The sequence below is a fragment of the Pongo pygmaeus genome, chromosome 9, assembly GCF_028885625.2.
Source record: "Pongo pygmaeus isolate AG05252 chromosome 9, NHGRI_mPonPyg2-v2.0_pri, whole genome shotgun sequence".
In the NCBI taxonomy this organism is placed as follows: domain Eukaryota; kingdom Metazoa; phylum Chordata; class Mammalia; order Primates; family Hominidae; genus Pongo; species Pongo pygmaeus.
In genome coordinates this window covers 34,030,729-34,055,502 of record NC_072382.2, presented here as the reverse complement: position 1 = coordinate 34,055,502, position 24,774 = coordinate 34,030,729, and the positions used below count along the sequence as shown (strand labels likewise).

Below are 24,774 nucleotides of genomic sequence, written 5' to 3'. Positions count from 1 at the left end.
GTAGCTGGGATTACAGGTGCATGCCACCACGCCTGGCTAATTTTTGTATTTTTAGTAGAGACGGGATTTTGCCATGTTGTCCAGGGTGGTCTCAAACTCCTGGCCTCAAGTGATCTGCCCACCTTGGCCTCCCAAAGTGCTGGGATTACAGTAAGCCACCGCGCCTGGCTGCTATGATTTTCAGTGTCCAAGTTGTTGGAGACCAGAGTTCACTTAGTGAAAAATTGTAATAGCTTGAGGGAAAGATTAAGTCAGTGACCTGCTAAGTGATCAGTCTTGTGAAATAATAGCATCTCTGTTTATCATCCTTGACCTCAGTTTTTAAAATTCCTCCCCCAACCCCTTCCGCTTTCTGTCTTTTGTTTCTTCAATCTGAGAGACTTTTCCTTAAGGTGGAGTTTGGGGAAGATAAGCTTTTTCTACAATTAAAACAAAAAAAAGTCTTATGTTCCAGGACTAATCTGAAGCTGCAAGTGTGAAGACTATAGAACATAATATTGTTGTTAAAATGAGTTTGAGTTATAGGATATATCCTTTTAGTTTCTGGAGATCTTAAAAAATAAAACTAAGATACATCATGTATGAATTTAAACTCAGACTTCTGATATCTATGTCTGTCACACAGTCCTTTTCACCTTCTTCTGAGATAAATATCTCTTAAAGACTAGATTTCTAGGTACACTTTCACCTTGCATTTTCTTCGCTGCTAACCTTGTCTTTTTTTTTAAACAAAAAGGTCACACTTAAAGAAAAGTGGATACTTAGAGAAGCATAATAAAGGAAAATGTAGTATTTGCTCATTTGAGCTGTACTTCTAAGTTGTGAAAGACTTATTCTTTCATATAATTCTTGATCGTGTTGAAAAGTAAAGGATCGCCAAGGCTGGTCAGATAGAATTTCTTTTTATTTTGAGTAATTGTTTATGCTGGAACACCTTTTCCCATCCAAGTACTGATGAGGTCTGACCCTGCTTAGCCTCCAAGATCAGGCAAGTTCCAAGATCAGAAACTTTTCCATTTCTAATCTAGTTGGAAAAAAAACAGTTTAGATTTGGTAGGCATTGAAATCAATAGAGTATGAGGCGAGCTCTTCACCCTAAAAATTTTGTAGCTTTTATAAATTATATTTGATTTAATGTGGATTACCAAGAAAATTGTCTTAAGGATGCTAGAAAATAAAAACTTGCTTGTATTTGGCTAGACAGTTGTTTTACTGTGGAAATTTTAGAAAGTATTTGATTTGCTAAAAACAAAAAATGTTTATTTCAAATTCTTTAACTTCCCCCTACTTGGTTGTATATTATTTATAAACATACAAAATATTTTAGAGTTTTTAAAAACAAAATAGTGAACTTGAAAACATTTGCAGGAAATAACTTTGCTTATTAAATATTTCCTACCCTATAAATTGGCATATAAAGGCCTAAAAGTGACAACTTTTAAAGTCTGTTTCAACTTTTTAAAAGCATATTTCAATTACATGTTATCTCTTTAATAATACAGAGGGTCTGGTAGGTTTGGTAAACTATACGACTTTAGATATATAATGCTACAGTTTTAAATAGTTAATGAGATAGATTAGAGTGATAACATTGAAAACTGAACCTGACTTTCTAGACATTTCTTCCAAAGTATGACTTAAATTAATACTTCTGAAGGCTTTAGGTATGTAATTTATTACAATTTCTGTTGAGTTTAAATAGGGTATAGTGACATAAAATCACAATGAAAATTACAGGTTATGCTGCTATATAACCTATAGCTATGATGCTGTGCTATATTCTCAAAGCCAAATAAGAATGTTTTGGGCCAACTTCTAATAAGACATTTTCAATGGAGACAGTAAGATGTCTCTGCAGTATATTGGTTGTAGTTTTGTATTTTAAAGTTAGGTAAGAATAATATTGAGTTCAAAAATAGTGGATTTGTAATCACTGTTTAGTGTGCTTTAAATATTTTTTGTAGCTGATCGCAGACTGTGGCCACAAAAAAGATAGAAATTTTATTATGACAGATAGTGATAAAATATTTGTATGAAAACTATTTATCTTATTGGCCAGGCATGGTGGCTCATGCCTGTAATCCCAGCACTTTGGGAGGCTGTGGTGAGTGGATTGCTTGAGCACAGGAGTTCAAGACCAGACTGGGCAACATGGTGAAACCCCATCTCTACAAAAAATACAAAAACTAGCTGGGCATGCTGGTGTGCACCTGTAGCCCCAGCTACTGGGAAGGCTGAGGTAGGAGATTACTTGAGCCCAGGAGGTCGAGGCTGCAGTGAGCTGAGATCATAATCATACCACTGCAATCCAGCTTGAGTGATGGAGCGAGACCTTGTCTCAAAAAAAAAAAAAAAAAAAAGCAAAATGGGCCGGGCACGGTGGCTCACGCCTGTAATCCCAGCACTTTGGGAGGCCAAGGCGGGCGGGTCACGAGGTCAGGAGATCGAGACCATCCTGGCTAACATGGTGAAACCCAGTCTCTACTAAAAACAAAAAAAATTAGCTGGGCGTGGTGGCAGGCGCCTGTAGTCCCAGCTACTCGGGAGGCTGAGGCAGGAGAATGGCTTGAACCCCGGAGGTGGAGTTTGCAGTGAGCCGAGATCGAGCCACTGCACTCCAGCCTGGGCGACAGAGTGAGACTCCATCTCAAAAAAAAAAAAAAAAGAAACAAAACAAACCTATTTTATCTAGTATATATTTGAATGTCCACTAAGTGCAAGGTGCTGTGCAGTGAACGAAGAGACTAACACGTGGTCCCAGCTTTGAACAAGTATATGATAAGTGAAATTAGCTGAATACTGTAAATTTTCTTTTATATTTGTATATGTGCACCTAAGTTAGAAAAACACTGCTTAAGAAAAATGATTAACAATAGCACATTCAAACTTCTTAGGCTGTTTACTTTATTAAATATGAAATATTTAAATAAATGATATTAAAATAGTAGCATTCATGTTAAAGTTGTGTGTTATTCACGCTGTTCTTGCAGTGGGTAAAACCAAAATAAGTCATTGAAAAATATGAACACTCCTGTAATCCCAGCACTCTGGGAGGTTGAAGTGAGTGGATCCCTTGAGGCCAGGAGTCTGAGACCAGCTTGTGCAACATGCAGAAACCTTTTCCTACCGAAAAACAAAGAAAATACAAAAATTATTCAGGCATGGTGGTGGATGCTTGTGGTCCTAGCTATTGGAGAGGCTGAGGTGGGAGGATTGCCTGAGCCCAGGGAGGTCGATGCTGCAGTAAGTAAACCATGATTGTGCCACTGCACTGTAGCCTTGGAGACAGAGTGAGACCTTATCTTAAAAACAAACAAACAAACAAAAAACCAAAAAACCCTAATTTTTAACTTTATTCATTTTTTTTAAAACTTTGCCAAGTCCTGATGGAAAAAAATATTACCGGTTTTATCTTGTGACAAGTGTTTTCATTAAGGCTAATCAGTTTTATAGTTGAAGTATCTTATAGAGATAAACTGTATGTTAATTTAAATAAAGGAAGGTCATATTTCTCAGACGTGGCTAGTAATACAGTTCTCTTGTTTTCTCATGGTTTTTTCTTCTGGACCTGTACAGTTTTCACATTGCTTGAGGGAATTCTATTAGGCTTGCCTTTTCTAGCTATATTTCCTTTCTCCTAAATTTGGAATGTAGAGCCCTTTAAACCTCATTCCTATGCCAGCCTGTGGAAAGTAAACAAAAGGTGAAAACATTTCAAGTTTTTTTTTTTTTTTTTTTTTTGAGACGGGGTCTTGTTCTGTCCCCCAGGCTAGAGTGCAATGGCGCGATCTGGGCTCACTGCAACCTCTGCCTCATGGGTTCAAGCGATTCTCCTGCCTCAGCCTCCTGAGTAGCTGAGATTACAGGCAACTGCCACCATGCCCAGCTAATTTTTGTATTTTTAGTAGAGACGGGGTTTCACCATGTTGGTCAGGCTGGTTTCGAACTCCTGATCTCAGGTGATCCGCCCGCCTTTGCCTACCAAAGTGCTGGGATTACAGGCGTGAGCCACTGTGCTCGGCGCACATTACAGGGTATTTTTAAGAATGTTGAACCTGCTAGCTGTAACTTACTTGAAACCACTACACAAAAGGGATATTATTATTATTATTATTTTTTTTTCTGAGACGGAGTCTCGCTCTGTCCCCCAGGCTGGAGTGCAGTGGCTCGATCTCGGCTCACTGCAAGCTCTGCCTCCCAGGTTCGCGCCATTCTCCTGCCTCAGCCTCCTGAGTAGCTGGGACAACAGGTGCCCGCCACCACGCCCGGCTAAAATGTTTTTGTATTTTTAGTAGAGACGGGGTTTCACTGTGTTAGCCAGGCTGGTCTCCATCTCCTGACCTCGTGATCTGCCCGCCTCGGCCTCCCAAAGTGCTGGGATTACAGACATGAGCCACCATGCCCGGCCAGAATATTATTTTTGTATTTCATTTATGTAAGTTAAAAGTGTGTTTCACTTGGAGTCCTTAAAAGCAGAGATGTGAAAATGGCAAGTATTTTATTGTTTGGCTCCTAGTATAATTGTATATAATACAGTATTCTTGGCCAAGCGTGGTGGCTCAAACCTTTAATCCCAGTACTTTGGGAGACTGAGGCTGGCAGATCACCTGAGGTCAGGAGTTCAAGACCAGCCGGACCAACATGGTGAAACCCCATCTCTACTAAAAATACAAAAATCAGCCGGGTATGGTGGCGGGTGCCTGTAATCTCAGAGCCTGAGGCAGGAGAATCGCTTGAACCCAGGAGGCAGATGTTACAGTGAGCCAAGATGGTGCCACTGCACTCCAGCTTGGGCGACGACTGAAACTCCATCTCAAAAACAAACAAATAAGCAAACAAACAAAAAACAGTATTCTTAATTAAATTTGACAATTTGGCAACATTTTGATATTTTATACATGTGTATTTAAAATTGAATTCTGGGCCAGGTGTGGTGGCTCAAGCCTGTAATCCTAGCACTTTAGGAGGCTGAAGTGGGAGGATTGCTTGAAGCCAGGAGTTCAAGACCAGCCTGGGTATATAGTGAGACTCCATCTCTATAAAAAATACAATTACCTGAGTGAGGTGGTACATACCTGTAGTCCTAGCCACTCAGGAGACTGAGATAGAAAGATCATTTGAACCTAGGAGTTAGAGGCTGCAGTGAGCTAGATTGCACCACTGCATTGTACCTTGGACAACAGAGTAAGACTCCATCACCAAAAAAAAAAAAAAAAAAAAAAATTAAAAAAAGAATCTTGTATGAAAAGGTGTTTGTTTTGATAACATGATTAATTGCCAGTAGCCTTGAACAGAAAATTTTCGGGAGTGTTTGCCTTATGAGTTGCCTTCTCTAAACCTAGTGTGGCATTTCTGAAACTATTTCTAGTGGCCACTCTGTAATTTCTCCTTAAAGTACCTCAAAATCTGAAATCTCCTTAAAGTATCTCACATCTGAAGGTCTCTCTAGCTTGAAATGATTTTGCATTAATTCTATTGGAAGAAAATGAAATACCTCAACTTCCTAACCTATTAGAAGTTAATATATAACATTTTTGGGAATGTTATACTTTCATTTAAAAATATGAAATCGTATCTGAACTGTTTCTTAAGTTTAGGGACCATGCTCTATCCGTTTTTATGTTCCCTAAAGTGTATAATAGATGTTGGAAAACAAATATATTACTATTATAAAAGGAGTCAAATACAGACGTATGATACTCAACTTACATACCTTAATCAACGTTTAGCATCTTTATTGCGTAGCTTGGCAGGTACCTGACCAAGCAGTTGTGAACGTGTCATCGACAAACTTAGCTTCTCAAAACCCTCCTTTACTCCCGCCTCTTTTTTTACTTCTAACAGATGAGTCGCTTTCCTGTATAAAGGTCAGTAGGTATGACCTTCTCCCAGATTTCCAACCCTTTACCTCTGGACTTAATTCCAACAGTACACACTTTGGGATTTCACTCCTCTCTCGAGGAAAGAAACATCTCTTCATTCCCCCAAGATTACTCCCTATTTTCTATGTGGGCTTCATCCAGAATTGTATTTTTCAACATCTGGAGCTTGTCCAAAAACTTAAAGTTCTGTTTTTTTTCCTGCTTTTTTTTTTGACAGGTAAAATTATATGTATTTATTGTGTACAACATTGACTCTTTTTCCTTCAGCTTTTTAACATGCCGAAGTATCTGAGATCTTAAGCAACCATCTTTTAATTGTGCCTCTTCAAGTCTAGGGTCCTCTGTTTCTTTTTCTGTTTCTTCTAAACTTCTTAAATGTGTTCTCTGGCCTCTACTTGGATTTCTGTTCACTTCATAGCCTTTGGCAGTATAGTTCTGTCTATGCCACTTTAATGAGATTGCTCCTACTAAGCTCCCCTGTACTTTTTTTTTTATTTATAGTTTATGTATTCCTTCAGATAATTGTTTACAGTGTCCCCTACTCAGTTCTTAGCTTTCAACCCATATTTTGAACCTCCTATTCATCTCCATATTTTTCCCCTACAGGTACCTCAGAATTATCTTATTTCTAAATCCTTTGCCTAGATTCCCTATCTAGCATCCTCATTTCTATTGCCTTGTGTGTTTGTGTGTGTGTGTGTGTATATGTATATGGTTTTTTTTTTTTTTTTTTTTTAAGACAGAGTTTCGCTTTCGTTGCCCAAGCTGGAGTACAGTGGCGTGATCTTGGCTCACTGCAACCTCTGAATCTCAGGTGAAAGCGATTCCTCTGCCTAAGCTTCCCGAGTAGCTGGGATTATAGGCACGTGCCATGACACCTGGCTAATTTTTTGTATTTTCAGTAGAAATGGGGTTTCACCATGTTAGCCAGGGAGGTCTCGAACTCCTGACGTCAGGTGATCCACCTGCCTCCTCATCCTGAAGTGCTGGGATTACAGGCGTGAGCCACCACGCCTGGCCTGCCTTTTGTTTATGTTTGAAACCTTATTTATTTATTTAATTATTGTTTTTTTGAGACGGAGTCTCTCTCTGTCACCCAGGCTGTAGTGCAATGGCGCGATCTTGGCTCACTGCAACTTCCACCTCCTGGGTTCAAGCAATTCTCTTGCCTCAGCCTCCCAAGTAGCTGGGATTACAGGTGTCTGCCACCACGCCCGGCTAAGAAAATTGAGAATGTATGAAAACTTAGAGTAAAAATAAGATATTAAAAAGAAAGAATGTGTAACAACTGTATGAAGCTGCTTATTACAACTTTATATGAACAGTGAAAAAAATTGGAAAAAAAGCAGTCCAGCAAATTATGATATGCACATAGGATAGAACATTATGCTGCTATTTAAAAATAGTTGATAAGAGTCTGGGTGTGGTGGCTCATGCCTATAATCCCAGCACTTTAGGAGGCCAAGGTAGGTGGATCACTTTTGCACAGGAGTGCAAGACCAGCCTGGGCAACATGGTGAAACCCTGTCTCTATTTAAAAAAAAGAATAAAAAACGTGATAAGAAAAAGAATAAGAGGAAACATTGTTATATCAAGTTATCATGTATTTTAATTTTAAGCATATGATAAAACATTTAAATGGCTTAAAGGAATTAGGTTCTTTTCCCTGAATTTTTTGTAATTTTATAGTAATTGAATAATTTCAAAATGATTGCTATACTGAAATTTAACCTCTTGTTAATGTGAATGATATATCTTTTCACGATTTTATGGCAAAATACTTTAAGTTTTATATTAGTCTAGTATACCAATTCCTAGCAGTATGATTCCAGGTAAATGATACTGCCTTAGTGGTAATTTTTACTCACTCAAATTGCAAGGTTCTATGAATAAATAGCATTCTAAGCGTTTGTTAATATGATAAATAATGATATAAATGTTTTGGCATATTTCATCATGTATAGTGAATATGCAATCATTATTTTCATATCTGAGATTCTATCTAGTTTCTTGTGCAAATGCCTAAAAAATGGTGGCTGGGTGTGGTGACTCACGACTGTAATCTCAGCACTTTGAGAGGCCAAGGTGGGCAGATTGCTTGAGCCCAAGAGTTCGAGACCAGCCATGGTGAGACCCCATCCTAACAAAAATACAAAAAATTAACCGGCTGTGGTGGCATGCGCCTGTAATTACAGCTACCAGGGAGGTTGAAGTGAAAGGATCACTTGAGCCCTGGTGGTCTAGGATGCAGTGAGGCATGATTGTGCCACTGCATTCCAGCCTGGGCGACAGAGCAAGACCCTGTCTCAAAATAAATAAATAAATAAATAAAGTCAATTTTAGTTACTATTCGAGAATAGATTTCTAATTAGTAAACTGTAACTATTTTGCAGCCATTTTCAGTCTAATGAGGAAGCACATTTTCATTTATGGGATCAATGGCTACTTAATTTTAAACTTAAAATGTGTTAGCTGTTAGTTACATATGCAACTTAAATTTAAACTTTCTTAATATCTTTCTTTTTTATACATTGATGGTGTATTTAAAAAAAATCTCTTCAGCCAGATAATTATGAAGAAAAAAGCTATTTTTATCATTATCATTATAGTTCTGATATGTATGGTTTTTAGTATCATGCATTGATAGTGTGACTTTTTACACTAACATAAAACAAAGAAAAAATCTGTTTTTCTATGACACTTTCAATAGAAGAAAGAAATAAATATGTAGCCTTGCTAAGTCTATCTCAATTTGTGGTTTTAATGCACAGCTTATAACCAACTCAAAAAATGTGTCACTTAAAGTTAATGATTAGATGTAGTCAGGGCCAGATAGAAGCAGTTCTAATAGATTTTTAAGAATTCAATGTTGTGTCCGGGTGCAGTGGCTCACGCCTGTAATCCCAGCATTTCGGGAGGCCGAGGCTGGTGGATCACTTGAGATCAGGAGTTCGAGGCCAGCCTGGCCAACATGGTGAAACCCCATCTCTACTAAAAATTCAAAAGATTAGCCGGGCATGGTGGCAGGTGCCTGTAATCCCAGCTACTCAGGAGGCTGAGGCAGGAGAATCGCTTGAACATGGGTGGTGGAGGTTGCAGTGAGCCAAGATCGCGCCACTACACTCTAACCTGGGCGACAGAGTGAGACTCCGTCTCCAAAAAAAAAAAAAAAAAAAAATTCAATGTCGTTTCTTTGTGGGTACTGTCTTGAGAAGCTGCTTGTTTTCTTAACTCTTTAGATTTTTGTAAATTACATTGTTGTTCTTTAGTTTTTCTGGCTTTCCTAAGGAGACCTGTTGCAAGTTTCTGCTGTATCCCCTTCCTCAAATTTGTCATAAGAATGAGAGAGATCTTTCTCCTTTCCTTTTTCCTTTTTTCCTTTCCCTTCCCTTCTCTTTTCCTTTTTCCTTTATTCTTGTTTCTTTCTTTTTGATGGAGTCTCATTGTGTTGCCGAGGCTGAAGTGCAGTGGTGCGATCTCGGCCTTTCCTCCTTCTCTCCCTCCCTGCCTCCTCCCTCCTACTCTTCCTCCTTCCTCACTCCCTCCCTCCCACCCTTCCTCCTTCCTCACTCCCTCCCACCCTTCCTCCTTCCTCACTCCCTCCCACCCTTCCTCCTTCCTCACTCCCTCCCACCCTTCCTCCTTCCTCACTCCCTCCCACCCTTCCTCCTTCCTCACTCCCTCCCTCCCTTCTTCCTCCCTCCCTCCTTCCTTACTCCCTCCCTCCCTTCTTCCTCCCTCCCTCCTTCCTTCCTCCTTCCTTCCCTCCCTCCCTCCCTCCCTCTTTCTTCCTCCCCTCCCCTCCCCTCCCCTCCTGTTCCCTCCTGTCCCCTGTCGAGATGAGGTCTTGCTTTGTCACCCAGGCTGGAGTGCAGTGGCAGGCACTATCATAGCTCAAGCAACCTCAAACTCCTGGGCTTAAGGCATCCTCCCAAGTAGCTGGGACTATCGGTGTGTGTCACCGTGCCTGGCTAATTTTTTTTTTAAATAGAGATGGGGTCTTGCCATCTTGCCCAGGATGATCTTAAACTCTTGGGCTCAAATGATCCTCCTGCCTACGCCTCCCTATTGTTTGCGACTTGATACCAGAGTTTCCTGAAGCCATTGTAAAGGACAGTCCTTTGACAAGATATAAGTGACAGTTAAACTTTGAAAATTAAAAAGAGTATTTCCACATTAGAAAGGTTTTGGGCTGGGTGCAGTGGCTTACGCCTGTAATCCCAGCACTTTGGGAGGCCGAGGCAGGGGGATCACGAGGTCAGGAGATCGAGACCATCCTGGCTAACACGGCGAAACCCCATCTGTACTAAAAATACAAAAAGAAATTAGCCGGGTGTGGTAGCGGGCACCTGTAGTCTCAGCTACTCGGGAGGCTGAGGCAGGAGAATGGCGTGAACCTGGGAGGCAGAGCTTGCAGTGAGCCGAGATCGAGCCACTGCACTCCAGCCTGGGCGACAGACGGAGACTCCGTCTCCAAAAAAAAAAAAAAAAAAAAAAAAAGGTTTTGGATGATACTTCGCAAAATTCCTTAAAAAGGGCATTTATATAAAGTGGAATGTCTGGCAACTACAGCCTGAGTAGAAAGAAAACATAATTGTAGAAATTAAAAAAAAATACTTTGAATTTAGCAGTATAAGGCATATTAGGACCCTATAGGATCTTAATAGAATTTGGAAAATAGAAACAGTTGACTTTTCTATTCAACTTATTTTTTCCAGGCCCCACAATGTCTTTCATAAAGATTTTTAAAAACTGAAAGTACTATACTCAAACTTAAGCAGTTAAATATTTATCTTTTCAGCTCTTACAACTGAAAAACTGTTATGTGTCTGGCAAGGGAGATGGTAGCCACTATTCTTATTCCATTGGTTTTTAGAATTTTAATTCTTGTGTGATTGACATTACTGTAGAGTGATAGTTCTCTTTCAGGTGTGAATATAGTGATGAGAATCTTAAGGTTGTTTTAAGGTAAACCATACCTTTGAAAAGTTTTATAGAACCTGACCTTTGGTTCTCTGCATGTTCATTTAGAGCTTTGAATCATTATCTCATACAAAAATCTTATTTGTTGGCAGATTTTTTCCTTTTTATTGCTGTCAGCAGTGGGCATTCGGTCAAATTATTAATCTAGGATTCCAGTTCACCTGTTGAGTTGTTTTAAAGGTAGATGATGTCAGGGATCTTCTTGTAGGAATCATTTGACCTTTGCCTTCTTAATCTTTAATATTTTGTATTTATCTTTGTCTGAAAGTTACATAGATTTTCATAAGAAATAAAAGTTTTGTGGTGGTTCTTTTGAGACAGATTTTCCTATAAAGTAGAAAGTAATACATTTGGCTTTCTGTTAAGGGAGTTGTTCATAACCCAAACTTAAAAAACTGTTTACTCTTTCTAATAGCTCATTGGTAGATATTGGGCGTTGTATGAAGAATTTAAGTAAAAATTTTTCTTTAGTGCTTAAGTTTTATAAGCTGAATTTGAGTTATTAATCTTAAGTTTACATCAAGAAAGAGGGAACTTCAGGTAAACTTTTTATCTTTAGTCAACCTCTCTGTCAGGGTTTCCATTTCTGATTTTTTATTTTATATAGCTTTTAAAAATCTAGAGCATTATCTGCTTTAGTAAGAGTAATCCTTGTGTAATTTTTTTGAATTAATTAACTCTTTTCTAGCCTTGTTAAAGATTTGTACTGGCAGGGTGATTTCTAGCAGCTTTGAAATGTCCAACAGGTCATTTTCTGTTCCAAATGTTGGAACATTTTGCTAAGTCAGATGAAGCTTGTTATTTAACATGCTGATTTGTGTTATAGTCAACACATTCTCTAGATGCTTTGTTCACAATACTGCTGGAAAATACCCAAGACTTTAGTATTTTCAAAATAAATGTTCTGTAGGCACCTCAGACAGCAGGTTTAGTTTATTAAGTTTTACAATGTATGGTGGTTCATTTGTGTGAAAATGTTTCTTATATGAAATGGTAGACACAATTTTTTTTTTTTTTTGAGATGGAGTCTTGCTCTGTCACCCAGGCTGGAATGCAGTGGCGTGATCTTGAGTCACTGCAGCCTCCGCCTCCCGAGCTCAAGTGATTCTCCTGCCTCAGCCTCCCTAGTAGCTGGGATTGCAGGTGCGTGCCACCATGCCTAGCTAATTTTTGTATTTTTAGTAGAGGTGGGGTTTCAACATATTGGTCAGGTGGGTCTTGAACTCCTGACCTCGTGATCCGCCCGCCTCAGCTTCCCAAAGTGCTGGGATTACAGGCGTAAGCCACTGTGCCCAGCCAATGAAATGGTTTAGTATTATTTCCACTGTTCCCAGCCAATGAAATGGTTTAGTATTATTTCCTGGATTGAATGCTGGTAAAAATAATCTGTTAAAATAATAGAGGTATTTAAAATATTGACACCTAGTTAACCAATGAAGAATTAAACTCATTTACTGTTCATACTACCAACTTATTGTCTAGTGTCTCCTGCCTTTTTTTTTTTAAATGGCGTGTTATTTTGTCTTTTATAAATATGCACTTTAAACAAGATAATTGAGAAATGAAATAAACTGACTAGAAACTCCTTTTTACTGGCTAACTATTGTTTGTTATATAGTTCTATTTTGTAATTTCTATTTATAGAGCCTTGCATAGACTGGCACTATGGTTCTGTCCTTTGAAGAATGAAAAGCCCTTTTAATTGTCAGAATTTATTGGATCATATAGTGAAATTCTACTTTTAGTCTTTATTGATTGAAGAAGTTATATAATGACCAACAGCTTTAAAAACTGTTATGAATTAAGTAATACTTTTAAATGAAGAAATTTGCCCTCACTGCTTAGATTACTTTTAAAATTAGTGCTGGCAGATGATCCTAGGGACTCTTCATATGCCTGGCAATTCTAGACTTTAGGTGCTCTGGGCCACGCCTACCATATTTGGCTGTTCATCCACAAGTTAGTGACCCTTGAAGAAGAGTCTTGTTCAAGAAAGACATTGTTTTATACCTGTCACTCCTTGTTTTCTGTTTAACTTATCCTTTGACAAATATTCAGACCTACAGAAAAGCTGCAAGAATAATACAAAGAATTCCTGTGTAGTTTTCACCTAGATTATTCAAATGTTAACATTTTACTGCATTTGCTTTTACCTTTTTTTCTCTATATCTATATTGTGTTTTTATCTGAATTTTTTGAGAGTAAGTTGCAGGCATGTCCCTTTAACTCTAACTAATTGCATAAAGACTTTTCAGTTGTATCTCTTTAGTTTAATCTGTGATCTGAAAACTTCCTCAGTCTTTATGTTGATTTGACATTGACATTTTGAAGAATACTGCCATTATTTTATAGACTGTTCCTCAATTTGGATTTGTTTTCATATTTTTGAGACAGGGCCTATGAATAAATAATATTTTAAGTGTTAATATGGTAAATAATGTTACGAAATAACTTTTGGATATTCATTATGTATAGTTTATATACAATCACTTTCATATCTGAGATAGATTCTAGCTAGTTTATTGGGGTATGTGGCAAATATTTTAGGCTTGTATGGACTGAACAGGTGGCTGCTTCACTTCGGTGTGGTTACCAAATTGGTATGGTTACCAACTGAATGAAATAAGGTATGGCTGATTGGTTATGTTAATAAAATATATCTAAAATGATCGTATTTTTGTAATTTTATTTTATTTTATTATTCTTATTTTTTTTGAGATAGAGTCTCACTCTGTTGCCCAGGCTGGAGTGCAGTGGCATGATCTCGGCTCGCAGCAACCCCTGCCTCCCGGGTTCAAGTGATTCCCATGCCTCAACTTCTTGAGTAGCTGGATTACAGGTGTGCACCACCACACCCAGCTAATTTTTGTATTTTTAGTAGAGACGGGGTTTCATCATGTTGGCCAGGCTGATCTCAAACTCCTGACCTCAAATGATTCACCCGCCTCGGTCTCCCAAAGTGCTGGGATTACAGGTGTGAATCACCACGCCAGGGCTGTATTTTTGTAATTTAAAAATAAACAATTACTAAAATAGGTTATTCCTATTCTCTGATAGATTTTTTTACCTTCTTTATTTAAAAATTAATGTAAACCCAGGCTATGAAAGTATAGGGAGTAATAGAATCACTTCCTATGCAACTGTCATCCAGTGTGTAAAATAAATTTGAGGTCCCTTCCTTCTCTTTTCTTCCTTGACATGTCTGTCATTTCCATGCATGTTTTTATACCTTTACCACATATAAAACATGGTATAGTTTTGTCTTCTATTAACTTTATAATAAATGATACATGCTCTTCTGCAACTTTTTTTGTTCTATATTTTGAGACTTATGTACGTTGATGTATGTAATTTCAGTTAATTCATTTTGCTGCACTTCATCAGTTCTAGCACATTTCCTCCTAACATTTTAACATCTTTGAAATTGGGATGCATCTTAAAATCGATGATATCTTGACCTAACAATTGATATATTTTCTTTTTTTGTGGTACATAAATATATAGTAATTGTGATATGAGCCACACTTGTATTGCATGCTTTGTATTTTATGACTAAGCCACAATATCCAGTCCTTTTCTGACAATTAGATTATTCTGAAATTTTGATACCACCTATAGTGCTGCAGTGAACATTAATTTACCTGTTTCTTTGTGCATATTTGTGAGAATTTCTCTAGATGGGGTATACACATGGGGGAAGAATTGCTGGATTATAGAGTATGTCCATTTTCAGCTTTGCCCTCAAAAGTGGTTGTACTTCTTACCCTTGTATAACAGTTCCTGTTGCCCTATTCTTCAACAGTGGGTGTTGTCCTACTTCTTTTTGCCAGTTTGATGGCTATAAAATGGCATAAAATAAGACTTGGCTTGTATTTCCTGTCTGTGAATTGTCTGTTTATATCTTCTGTCCATTTGTCTACTCAGTTTTACCAAACATAATATGACTTCTTTAGATCTTTTCTCAGTTACGTGTATTGCAAATAACTTCTCTATGTCAGTGGCTTATCTTTATTTCAGGTATCATTTGATGAATGAAAGCTTTACATTTTAATAAAATCAAATTTGTCATGTTTTCCCTCTTAGAGTGTGTGTTTTTTACATCTTCTTTAAAGAAAACCTTTCCTTTCTGTCAGAGGTTGATGATTAATTTATTAAAAATATAACTAATTTTAAACTAAGAGGAATAAAAATTATAAATCTTTATGAATACCTTTTGTGCTATGTAAGAAAAGTGTTAATTTTCAATCTATAATTTTACTAAAAAGAGGAACTAGAATTTAGCCAAGAATATTGGCAGGCTGTGGTGGGAAATAATCAGGAAGAGATGATAGGTCAAAGGAAAAGAAGGACAATATTTTGAGGACAGAATGTGAAGGGCTGTGTTTATAGGAGCATAAACTAATATCTCAGGGTTTAATTGAGATAAGGGAGGAAAGAGAAAACTGTGAGAGATAACTGGATCCATGTAAAGACCAAAGTAGGAATCGGAGAGGGACTTGGTAGTTGGTCAAGAAGCACCTACTTGTGTTTCTTGGTGTTGCTGGTTTCTTTGTTTTTTTAGCATACTTAATGTCACTGAACAGTACATTTAAAATGATTTAAGATACACGAGGTCAGGAGATCGAGACCATCCTGGCTAACATGGTGAAACCCTGTCTCTACTAAAAATACGAAAAATTAGCCGGGTGTGGTGGTGGACGCCTGTAGTCCCAGCTACTCGGGAGGCTGAGGCAGGAGAATGGCGTGAACCCGAGAGGCGGAGCTTGCAGTGAGCAGAGATCGTGCCACTGCACTCCAGCCTGGGTGACATAGCAAGACTCCGTCTCAAAAAAGAAAAAAAAAAGATTTAAGATAGTAAATTTTATTTATTTTTACCGCAATTTTTAAAAAGGAAAAGATTTTTAAAATGGAGATTTCAACAAATAGAAGTAAGTTGAGTAAGGAGAGTGCAAGGCATTATTACCTTTTATTTAATTTATTTGTAATATCAAAGTACATTTAAAAGAAGAACCCAGTCAGGCGTGGTGGCTCATGCTTGTAATCCCAACACTTGAGAGGCTGAAGTGGGTGGATGGCTCGAGGCTAGGAATTTGAGACCAACCTGGCCAACATGGCAAAACCCCATCTCTACTAAAAATACAGAAATTAGCCGGACGTGGTGGTGTATGCCTATAATCCCAGCTACTTGGGAGGCTGAGGCACGAGAATCACTTGAACCTGGGAAGGCGGAGGTTGCAGTGAGCTTGATCATGCTACTGCACTCCAGCACTCCAGCACTCCAGCATAGGCAACAGAGCAAGACTCTGTCTCAGAAAAAAAAAAAAGAAGAAGAAGAAGAAGAACCCTATTACATATGTAGTGTATGTAAGTTTGGTCAAAAATAATTCAGAAATTTCATATTGGCAAATAAATTGAATATAACTTGGTAAAGTATTTCTGTTTCTGTTTTCTGCCTCCCTTTTCAGAAGGGCTAATATTATGTGTAGTAAAAAAAAAGATGGAAACAGCCCACTATGGTTAGCAATGATCAGACTCATGACTATGGGTGTCAATATTGATTACATTGCTGGTTTGGTAATTATAAAAAGATGTGAACAGTTTGGATAGAGTAGTTCAGATGTGACTTAAAGTTTGTTAGAGGATTGGAAAAATAAGATGTATATGTTAGTCCATTTGGGCTGCAATAATAAAATCCCTTAGACTGGGTAATTTATAAAGAGCATAACCTTATTGCTCACAGCTCTGGAGGCTAAGTTCAAGATCAAGGTGCCAGCAGATTTGGTGTCTGGTGAGGGCTCACTTTCTCCTCCTTCAAAGATGGCGCCCTTTTGCTGTGTCCTTACGTGGTAGAAGGAGTGAACAAGCTACCTCAGGCCTCTTTTATGTAAAAGAGCACTAATCCCGTTCAGAGGATAGAGCCCTCATGATCTACACCTCCCAAAGCTCCCACCTCTTAATACCATCACTTTTGGCGTTTAAGTTTCAACATACAAATTCTAGGGAAGCTGGGGGTGGGGGCGGGGACACATTCAGACCATAGTAGGTTAAAGAACCTGAAATTATTAATTCTAAGGAATGAAAGCTTAATGGTTGCTCTAATAGGAGTCTTCACTATCCTCTGAGTAATATTTTATGGACAGCTCCAGCTCACAAAGGGGTAGTGTTTCAAAACATCGTTTCTTAGTTGATAAGAACAATTGGCAAGGTCATGAATAATGCAGCTGCAGAGGACAATACAGTATACATTGCAATGAAAAATAGGAAATAGTATTGTACTAAAACAATATTTTGGACTGTGGGCTTCAGCTCCTGGGAATATAGTACTTTGTAAAATCCATAAACACCAGATACTAGCAAGTCATGAGTATACCTGATGGAGGGTGGGAGAAGGAAAAGAGTTAATACCTGGAGATATCAGGGAGTCACAGTGGTCAAGTTAATAAGTAATTTATAGGTCTTTTCTTATGGTCTTTTATACCTGTCTCCAGCACCACCACCTATGCCTTCTGATGAACTATAAATTGCATGATATTCCTATCTGTGTTTATTTTCTAAAGTCCCTTTTGAGATAGGTTCACAGAGCATAGTGGTTGGGAATTGGCTGGTGAGGGATAATGACACTTTGTCCAACCCCTGGTTGGAGCCTTGGGTTGATTGATTGCCTTCCAGCTTGGCATGTTGGGAAAGGAAAGCTAGGAATGGCAGGATCCAGAAATTGCAGCAGTTTTAAAAATTTCTCTAAGTCAGTTATCAGCTGTTCACACAATTTAACATGGCATGAATTAGCCTAGAGTGGTGTGCATTGATCTGATTCCCTGGCACTTCATCCTGTTTTTTCAGACATGGGGGCCCTGATTTGGTAGGACTTGAATTTGCCTGTGGTTTTTGTGTAGACGAGATCATTGGTTCTCAGATTTTAGTGTGACTTTACATGGCCCTGGGAGCTTGTACAATTTCAGATGCCTTGACCTTATCATAGACCTACCAAATCAAAATCTTTCTGATTAGAGTTTTATGTGCATATTTACTTATTTAACTTTTTTTTTTTTTTTAAGGCAGAGTCTTGCTCTGTGGCCCAGGCTGGAGTTCAGTGGCACGATCTCGGCTCACTGCAACCTCCACCTCCTGGGTTCAAGCGATTCTCCTGCCTCAGCCTCCTGAGTAGCTGGGATTACAGGCATGCGCCACCACACCTGGCTAATTTTTGTGTTTTTACAGGTGTGAGCCACTATGCTTGGCCCTTATTTGACTTTTCATTAAGGAAAAATATAAGCGTATTCAAAAGTAGACAGGATAGCATAATGAACCCCAATATACCCATCATCAAGCTTTTATAAATAACAGTTTATGACTCATTTCATTTTCTCCATATCCCCATCCACTTTTTCCTCTTCTGTATTATTTCAAAGCAAATCCCAGATTATTTTATTTTTAGATATATATGTTTTAATAGGTTCCACAGATGATTAAAAAACCTTCTTTGAACAGGGGATACATGTATGTAGTAAAAAAGAATGTACAGTGAAAAGTAATTCTTTTCATTGCTGCCAGTATTGTTACTCTTCACCAAGGCAAAGAAACCCTCAATTTCTTTATATATCTATAGATATTCAGTGCATATGCAAATATATGCATATAATTTTTCTTTTTAATTAAACACACATGGTAATGTCTATTGTAAAGTACACATTTTTTGAAATCTTGCTTTTTTTCAGGTAGCAGTATTCAGAATCAGGTGAATAGCAAGGCAAATAAGTTGTTTTCATTCTTTTTAAATTGGTCCATGTGTCAAAGTCTGTTTAGTACCTTTTGATGGATATGTAGGTTATTTACAGTATTAGGTTGCTTTACACAGTGCTGCAGTGAATATTCTTTTACAGTGTCTTGAGTTGCCTGCATTTCTAGGTCAGAGGATATGTTCATTTGTAATTTTGTTAAATATTGCCAGATTGCCTTCCCACCATCTGTATATGTATGGTGTACAGTGTTCTATATTTTTCATGTCTCTCTCATGCTTTCCTTTAAATCCACAAGTGTATAATAGCTGTTTTAAAATTCATCTGTTGGCCAAGCTCAGTGGCTCATGTCTGTAATTTCAGCACTTTGGGAGGCCAAGTCAGGAGGAGGATTGCTTGAACCCAGGAGTTCGAGACCAGCCTGGGCAATATGGCAAGACCCCATCTCTACAAAATTTAAAAATTAGCTGGGCATGGTGGCACATATCTGTGGTCTCAGCTACTTGGGAGGCTGAGGTGGGAGGATCATTTGAGCTCAGGAAGTCGAAGCTGCAGCGAGCCATGTTTGTGCCATTGCACTTTAATCTGGGCAACAAAGACTCTGTCTCAAAAAAAAAAAAAAAAAAAATTGGGCCAGGTGCAGTGGCTCATGCCTGTAATCTCAGCACTTTGGGAGGCCAAGGTGGGTGGATTACTTGAGGCCAGGAGTTCGAGACCAGCTTGGCCAACATGACAAAACCCTGTCTCTACTAAAAATACAAAAAATTAGCTGGGTGTGGTGGCGGGTGCCTGTAATCCCAGCTACTCGGGAAGCTGAGGCAGGAGAATTGCTTGAACTTGGAAGGTGGAGATTGCAGTGAGCCAAGATCACGCCACTGCACTCCAGCCTGGGCAATAGAGCAAGACTATATCAAAAAAAAAAAATTATCTGTGAATTTAATCATCTCTTTTTCTGAGTCTATGGGTATGGGTTACAGAAGTGGTTTGTAAATTAGGAGAATCATGGCAATGTTAAATTATCGAGTAGGGTGTAGTGGCTCGAACCTATAGTCTATTTGAGATTACTTGGGAGGCTGAGGTATGAGGATCATTTGAGAACAGGAATTCAAGACCAGTGTGGGCAATACAGTGAGACCTAGTCTCTTAGAAAAACTATTGCAGATAAGATTGGAAGCCTCACAAAAGTGCCTTAATGGATGAGTTTGATACATTTAGCAGGAGTTTTCAGTGTGTTTTTTCTTCATTAAAAGAACATTCAGTTGATGGAGTTTCAAAATCTTTTCTGAGTAAAGGTATGGAATAGATGTCAGTAGATGCCAATGAGATATTTGGAACTGCAGAATTTCTTTTTTTTTTTTTTTTTGAGACGGAGTCTTGCTCTGCCACCCAGGAAGGAGTGCAGTGGTGCGATCTCAGCTCACTGCAACCTCTGCCTCCCAGGTTCACGCCATTCTCCTGCCTCAGCCTCCCGAGTAGCTGGGACTATAGGCGCCTGCCACCACGCCCGGCTAATTTTTTGTATTTTTAGTGGAGACGGGGTTTCACCGTGTTAGCCAGGATGGTCTCGATCTCCTGACCTCGTGATCCGCCCGCCTCGGCCTCCCAAAGTGCTGGGATTACAGGCGTGACCCACCACGCCTGGCGGAACTCCAGAATTTCAATTTATAATTTTCTCTTACAGAGTGAACATCAAGTATTAATTTGTCTAGTAAGGTTTTGTAGCAGATTTATTAAGGTCAAGTCAAATTAGGAATGTGGTAGATTGTGCACAAGAAAACTTTTAGGAAGCTGTAGGAGGTATCAATTTGCACCTTTTATGTGAAAGGTGGTGCATTTACTTGTTCCTTTTACCATACCTTAGCTATTGACTACGGGCCAGTTACCTAGTCTTGGTAAACTTCAGTTTTCTTTTTTTTTTTTTTCTTTTGGAGATGGAGCTTCACTCTGTTGCCCAGGCTGGAGTACAGTGGCGCGATCTCGGCTCACTGCAACCTCTGCCTCCTGGGTTCAAGCGATTCTTGTGCCTCAGCCTCTCCAGTGGCTAGGATTATAGGTGTGCACCACCACGCCTGGCTGATTTTTGTATTTTTAGTAGAGAAGGGGTTTCACCATGTTGGCCAGGCTGGTCTCGAGTTCCTGACCTCAAGTGATCTGCCCACCTCGGCCTCCCAAACTGCTGGGATTACAGGCATGAGCCACCGCGCCTGGGCAACTTTAGTTTTCTTAAAAGCAAATTGGAAAGATATTGCTATGATTAGATAAAATATTGTAAATAAAGTGTTAAACTGTTGCATAGTAAGTGCTCAGTAGGTAGTTGCTCTTATTTTTAATATAGATATTACAGATTGTGATGGTAATCTGTGGATTCTGAGTTAAAGAACTGATGTTTGTGATTTGTTATAAGAGTAGGAGACCACATAGTTAATATAATACAGATTTTTAAATTGTAGAAAATGAAGATATTTCAACCAACCAACGAACCAACATTTACTGAACACCAACTCTATATCCTTGGCACTTTGCTTCAGATCTAGTGTGAAAGACAGATATATACACTGACAATTACAATATAATGAAATGTTGAAATTGCAAAATGAGAAGAATTTAGGAACTACTGTGAGAGCACTGAATGCTCACCCCTGCCTGGAGGGTGAGTTTATATGTTTCAGGAAAGGCTTCAGCAAGAAGATATTATTTTACTTTGATTGAAATCTAAAAGAGTTTTTAAAGTGTTCAATAGTAGATGTGAGTCTGGGTGCAGTGGCTCATGCCTGTAATCCCAGCATTTTGGGAGCCTGAGATGAGAGGATCACTTGAGACCAGGAGTTGGAGGCTGCAGTGAGCTATGATTGTGCCACTGCACTGCAGACTAGGTGAGACCTTGTTAAAAGAAGAAAGGGTAGATGTGCAGAAAAACATTAAGAGAACATAATGCAAAGTTCCTGTATCTGGCTTCTCAGTTTATTTTTACACTTGATCATTTGTATTAGGATTTTACCAATAGGGAAATTCCAAGATAATTTTGTGCAAGTAGAAAACATGGAGTATTACTTAAAGTGATGATTCTATCAAATGGTGGTTTTGACGTACACGTTTATATATTGTTGTGGCAGACCACGTAGATGGAAGGCAGATTTAACACCTGTGTAATTATCAGTTTTTCTAGCTATGGTACTGAGGATTCATTCTTATGTGTGTATATGTTTTGAGTTCCTATAGATAGGTCAGCAGTTGCTAGGTTGATTTCATATTTTATAAATTCTAATTTGGTAAAATAAGGTCATAGGGGAGAATATTAAATATGCCAGAATAAAACTGGATCCTCTTTCATATCTATGTTATATCTGAATCAAATAATGTTTATAAAATCATTATACATTTAATGGTTGTGTGGTAAGAATGTTGGCTATTTCAGCCTCAATAAACTCACATCCTTTTTGGATGCAGGCATAAAATAAATAGAATGTCATTTAGTCCTTGAGAACCTTAGAATGATTTTAAATCTGTTTTTCAAATATGATTTGAAATTTGATTTGAAAATATGATTTGAAAATTTCAAATATTTTCCAGTATTATTTGGAGGAAGTTTAAAGGAATATCCATATAATAAAGTACACATTGAGAAGAATGGGAACATGAATATAACTGGGCAGAAAGTCATTAACTTGTCTTTGTAATATAATGCTTTTTAAGATCAAAGGATAATATTTTTAGTAAATAGAATGTAGCATCAGCTATTCATGAAATTGGCACCCTAATTTTATTTAAGATCCCTGCCATAGGTGGGGCATAGCGAAACTCTGTCTCAAAAAAAAAAAAAAAATCCCTGCCAAAAAAAAAAAAAAAATATATATATATATATATAGTTAAAGCAGACATAGATTTTTTTTTTCCTCCTGAGGCAATTCTTGGGCTTTAGGTTTAAGAAATATGGCTATAAACTATGTTTATATAATGTATACTTTCTTTTCTTGTCATTGGTTCATACATTTGAATTTGGTAATAGAATGTTTTACTTTTGTCAAATGTGTACAGTTAAAGGATCTGTACTTTTTTTTTTTGAGACAGAGTCTTGCTCTGTCTCACAGGCTGAAGTGCAGTGGTGCAATCTCAGCTCACTGCAACCTCCGCCTCCCAGGTTCAAGCAATTCTCCTGCCTCAGCTTCCCAAGTAGCTGGGACCACAGGCAAGCACCACCATGCCCAGCTAATTTTTGCATTATCAGTAGAGTTGGGGTTTCTTCACCATGTTGGCCAGGCTGGTCTTGGACTCTTGACCTCAAGTGATCCAACTGCCTCAGCCTCTCAAAGTGCTAGGATTACAGGGATCTATACTTTTCTTTTGAGGGAAAATGTTGGCACCGTTTCTAGGGCATATTGGCCATTTCAGCTTCTCAGTAAATATTTGTTAAGTAATTAAATGCACTTGATTCTTTATTCTTAGCCTTTTTACGCAATACTCAGAATAGCTGAAGCACCAATTAACTGAAATGGAGATATTATAAAGATAGTTATCTTCTCCAAGGGAAAAAAATCGTCTTCGTGGAAATTAATTACTTTTTTACAAATTGTGAATTTGACCCTTAAGAGTTTTCTTCCTGATATTTAAAATTGAAAAAAAAATTGTTGACATTAATATTTCTTCTTTCTTTTCTTTTCTTTTTTTTTTTTTTTGCAGGTATGGCCTCACAAGTCTTGGTCTACCCACCATATGTTTATCAAACTCAGTCAAGTGCCTTTTGTAGTGTGAAGAAACTCAAAGTAGAGCCAAGCAGTTGTGTATTCCAGGAAAGAAACTATCCACGGACCTATGTGAATGGTAGAAACTTTGGAAATTCTCATCCTCCCACTAAGGGTAGTGCTTTTCAGACAAAGATACCATTTAATAGACCTCGAGGACACAACTTTTCATTGCAGACAAGTGCTGTTGTTTTGAAAAACACTGCAGGTGCTACAAAGGTCATAGCAGCTCAGGCGCAGCAAGCTCACGTGCAGGCATCTCACATTGGGGCGTGGCGAAACAGATTGCATTTCCTAGAAGGTCCCCAGCGATGTGGATTAAAGCGCAAGAGTGAGGAGTTGGATAATCATAGCAGCGCAATGCAGATTGTCGATGAATTGTCCATACTTCCTGCAATGTTGCAAACCAACATGGGAAATCCAGTGACAGTTGTGACAGCTACCACAGGTTCAAAACAGAATTGTACCACTGGAGAAGGTGACTATCAGTTAGTACAGCATGAAGTCTTATGCTCCATGAAAAATACTTATGAAGTCCTTGATTTTCTTGGTCGAGGCACGTTTGGCCAGGTAGTTAAATGCTGGAAAAGAGGGACAAATGAAATTGTAGCAATCAAAATTTTGAAGAATCATCCTTCTTATGCACGTCAAGGTCAAATAGAAGTGAGCATATTAGCAAGGCTCAGTACTGAAAATGCTGATGAATATAACTTTGTACGAGCTTATGAATGCTTTCAGCACCGTAACCATACTTGTTTAGTCTTTGAGATGCTGGAACAAAACTTATATGACTTTCTGAAACAAAATAAATTTAGTCCCCTCCCACTAAAAGTGATTCGGCCCATTCTTCAACAAGTGGCCACTGCACTGAAAAAATTGAAAAGTCTTGGTTTAATTCATGCTGATCTCAAGCCAGAGAATATTATGTTGGTGGATCCTGTTCGGCAACCTTACAGGGTTAAAGTAATAGACTTTGGGTCGGCCAGTCATGTATCAAAGACTGTTTGTTCAACATATCTACAGTCTCGGTACTACAGGTAGGTAACAACTCCATACTTTTTGGTTGTTTATTAATGTTAAATTTCTGCTAAATGAAATACTTTTGTGTGTGTTTGTGGTAGAAGAGACCGCTTCAGTTAAATAAGGAAATCAAGAGAGGATCAATTTAGGTTTGTTTTAAAGAGATTAAAAAAAATCAAGACATAAAATCTACCCAAGCAGGATAGAAATCTCCACTGCAAAGTTCCAGCCAAAGACAGCTGGTTATTTTTATTTTTAATGGAAGACTTGAAGGAATGATAGGTGATTAATAATGATCAAACAGAAGTCTTTAAATGTTGGAAAGTATTTACATTAATCTTTGTATATATCATTGGGCATTTTAGCACTTGAGAGAAATAGTTTATTAAAGACATAATCAATCATATGTAACTG

The 24,774-nt window shown here is 38.2% G+C and overlaps 1 protein-coding gene across 2 annotated transcripts in view; it reads left to right on the top strand.

The window, feature by feature from the left end:
* Positions 1–24,774, top strand: part of HIPK3 (homeodomain interacting protein kinase 3) — a 100,320-nt gene that overhangs the window by 6,336 nt on the left and 69,210 nt on the right. For both annotated transcript variants that reach the window (XM_054438204.2, XM_054438203.2), the window contains exon 2: positions 23,279–24,377. In XM_054438204.2, the coding sequence (XP_054294179.2) occupies positions 23,281–24,377 (1,097 nt within the window). In that variant the 5' untranslated portion in view covers positions 23,279–23,280. The remainder of the gene's footprint in view (positions 1–23,278; positions 24,378–24,774) is intronic.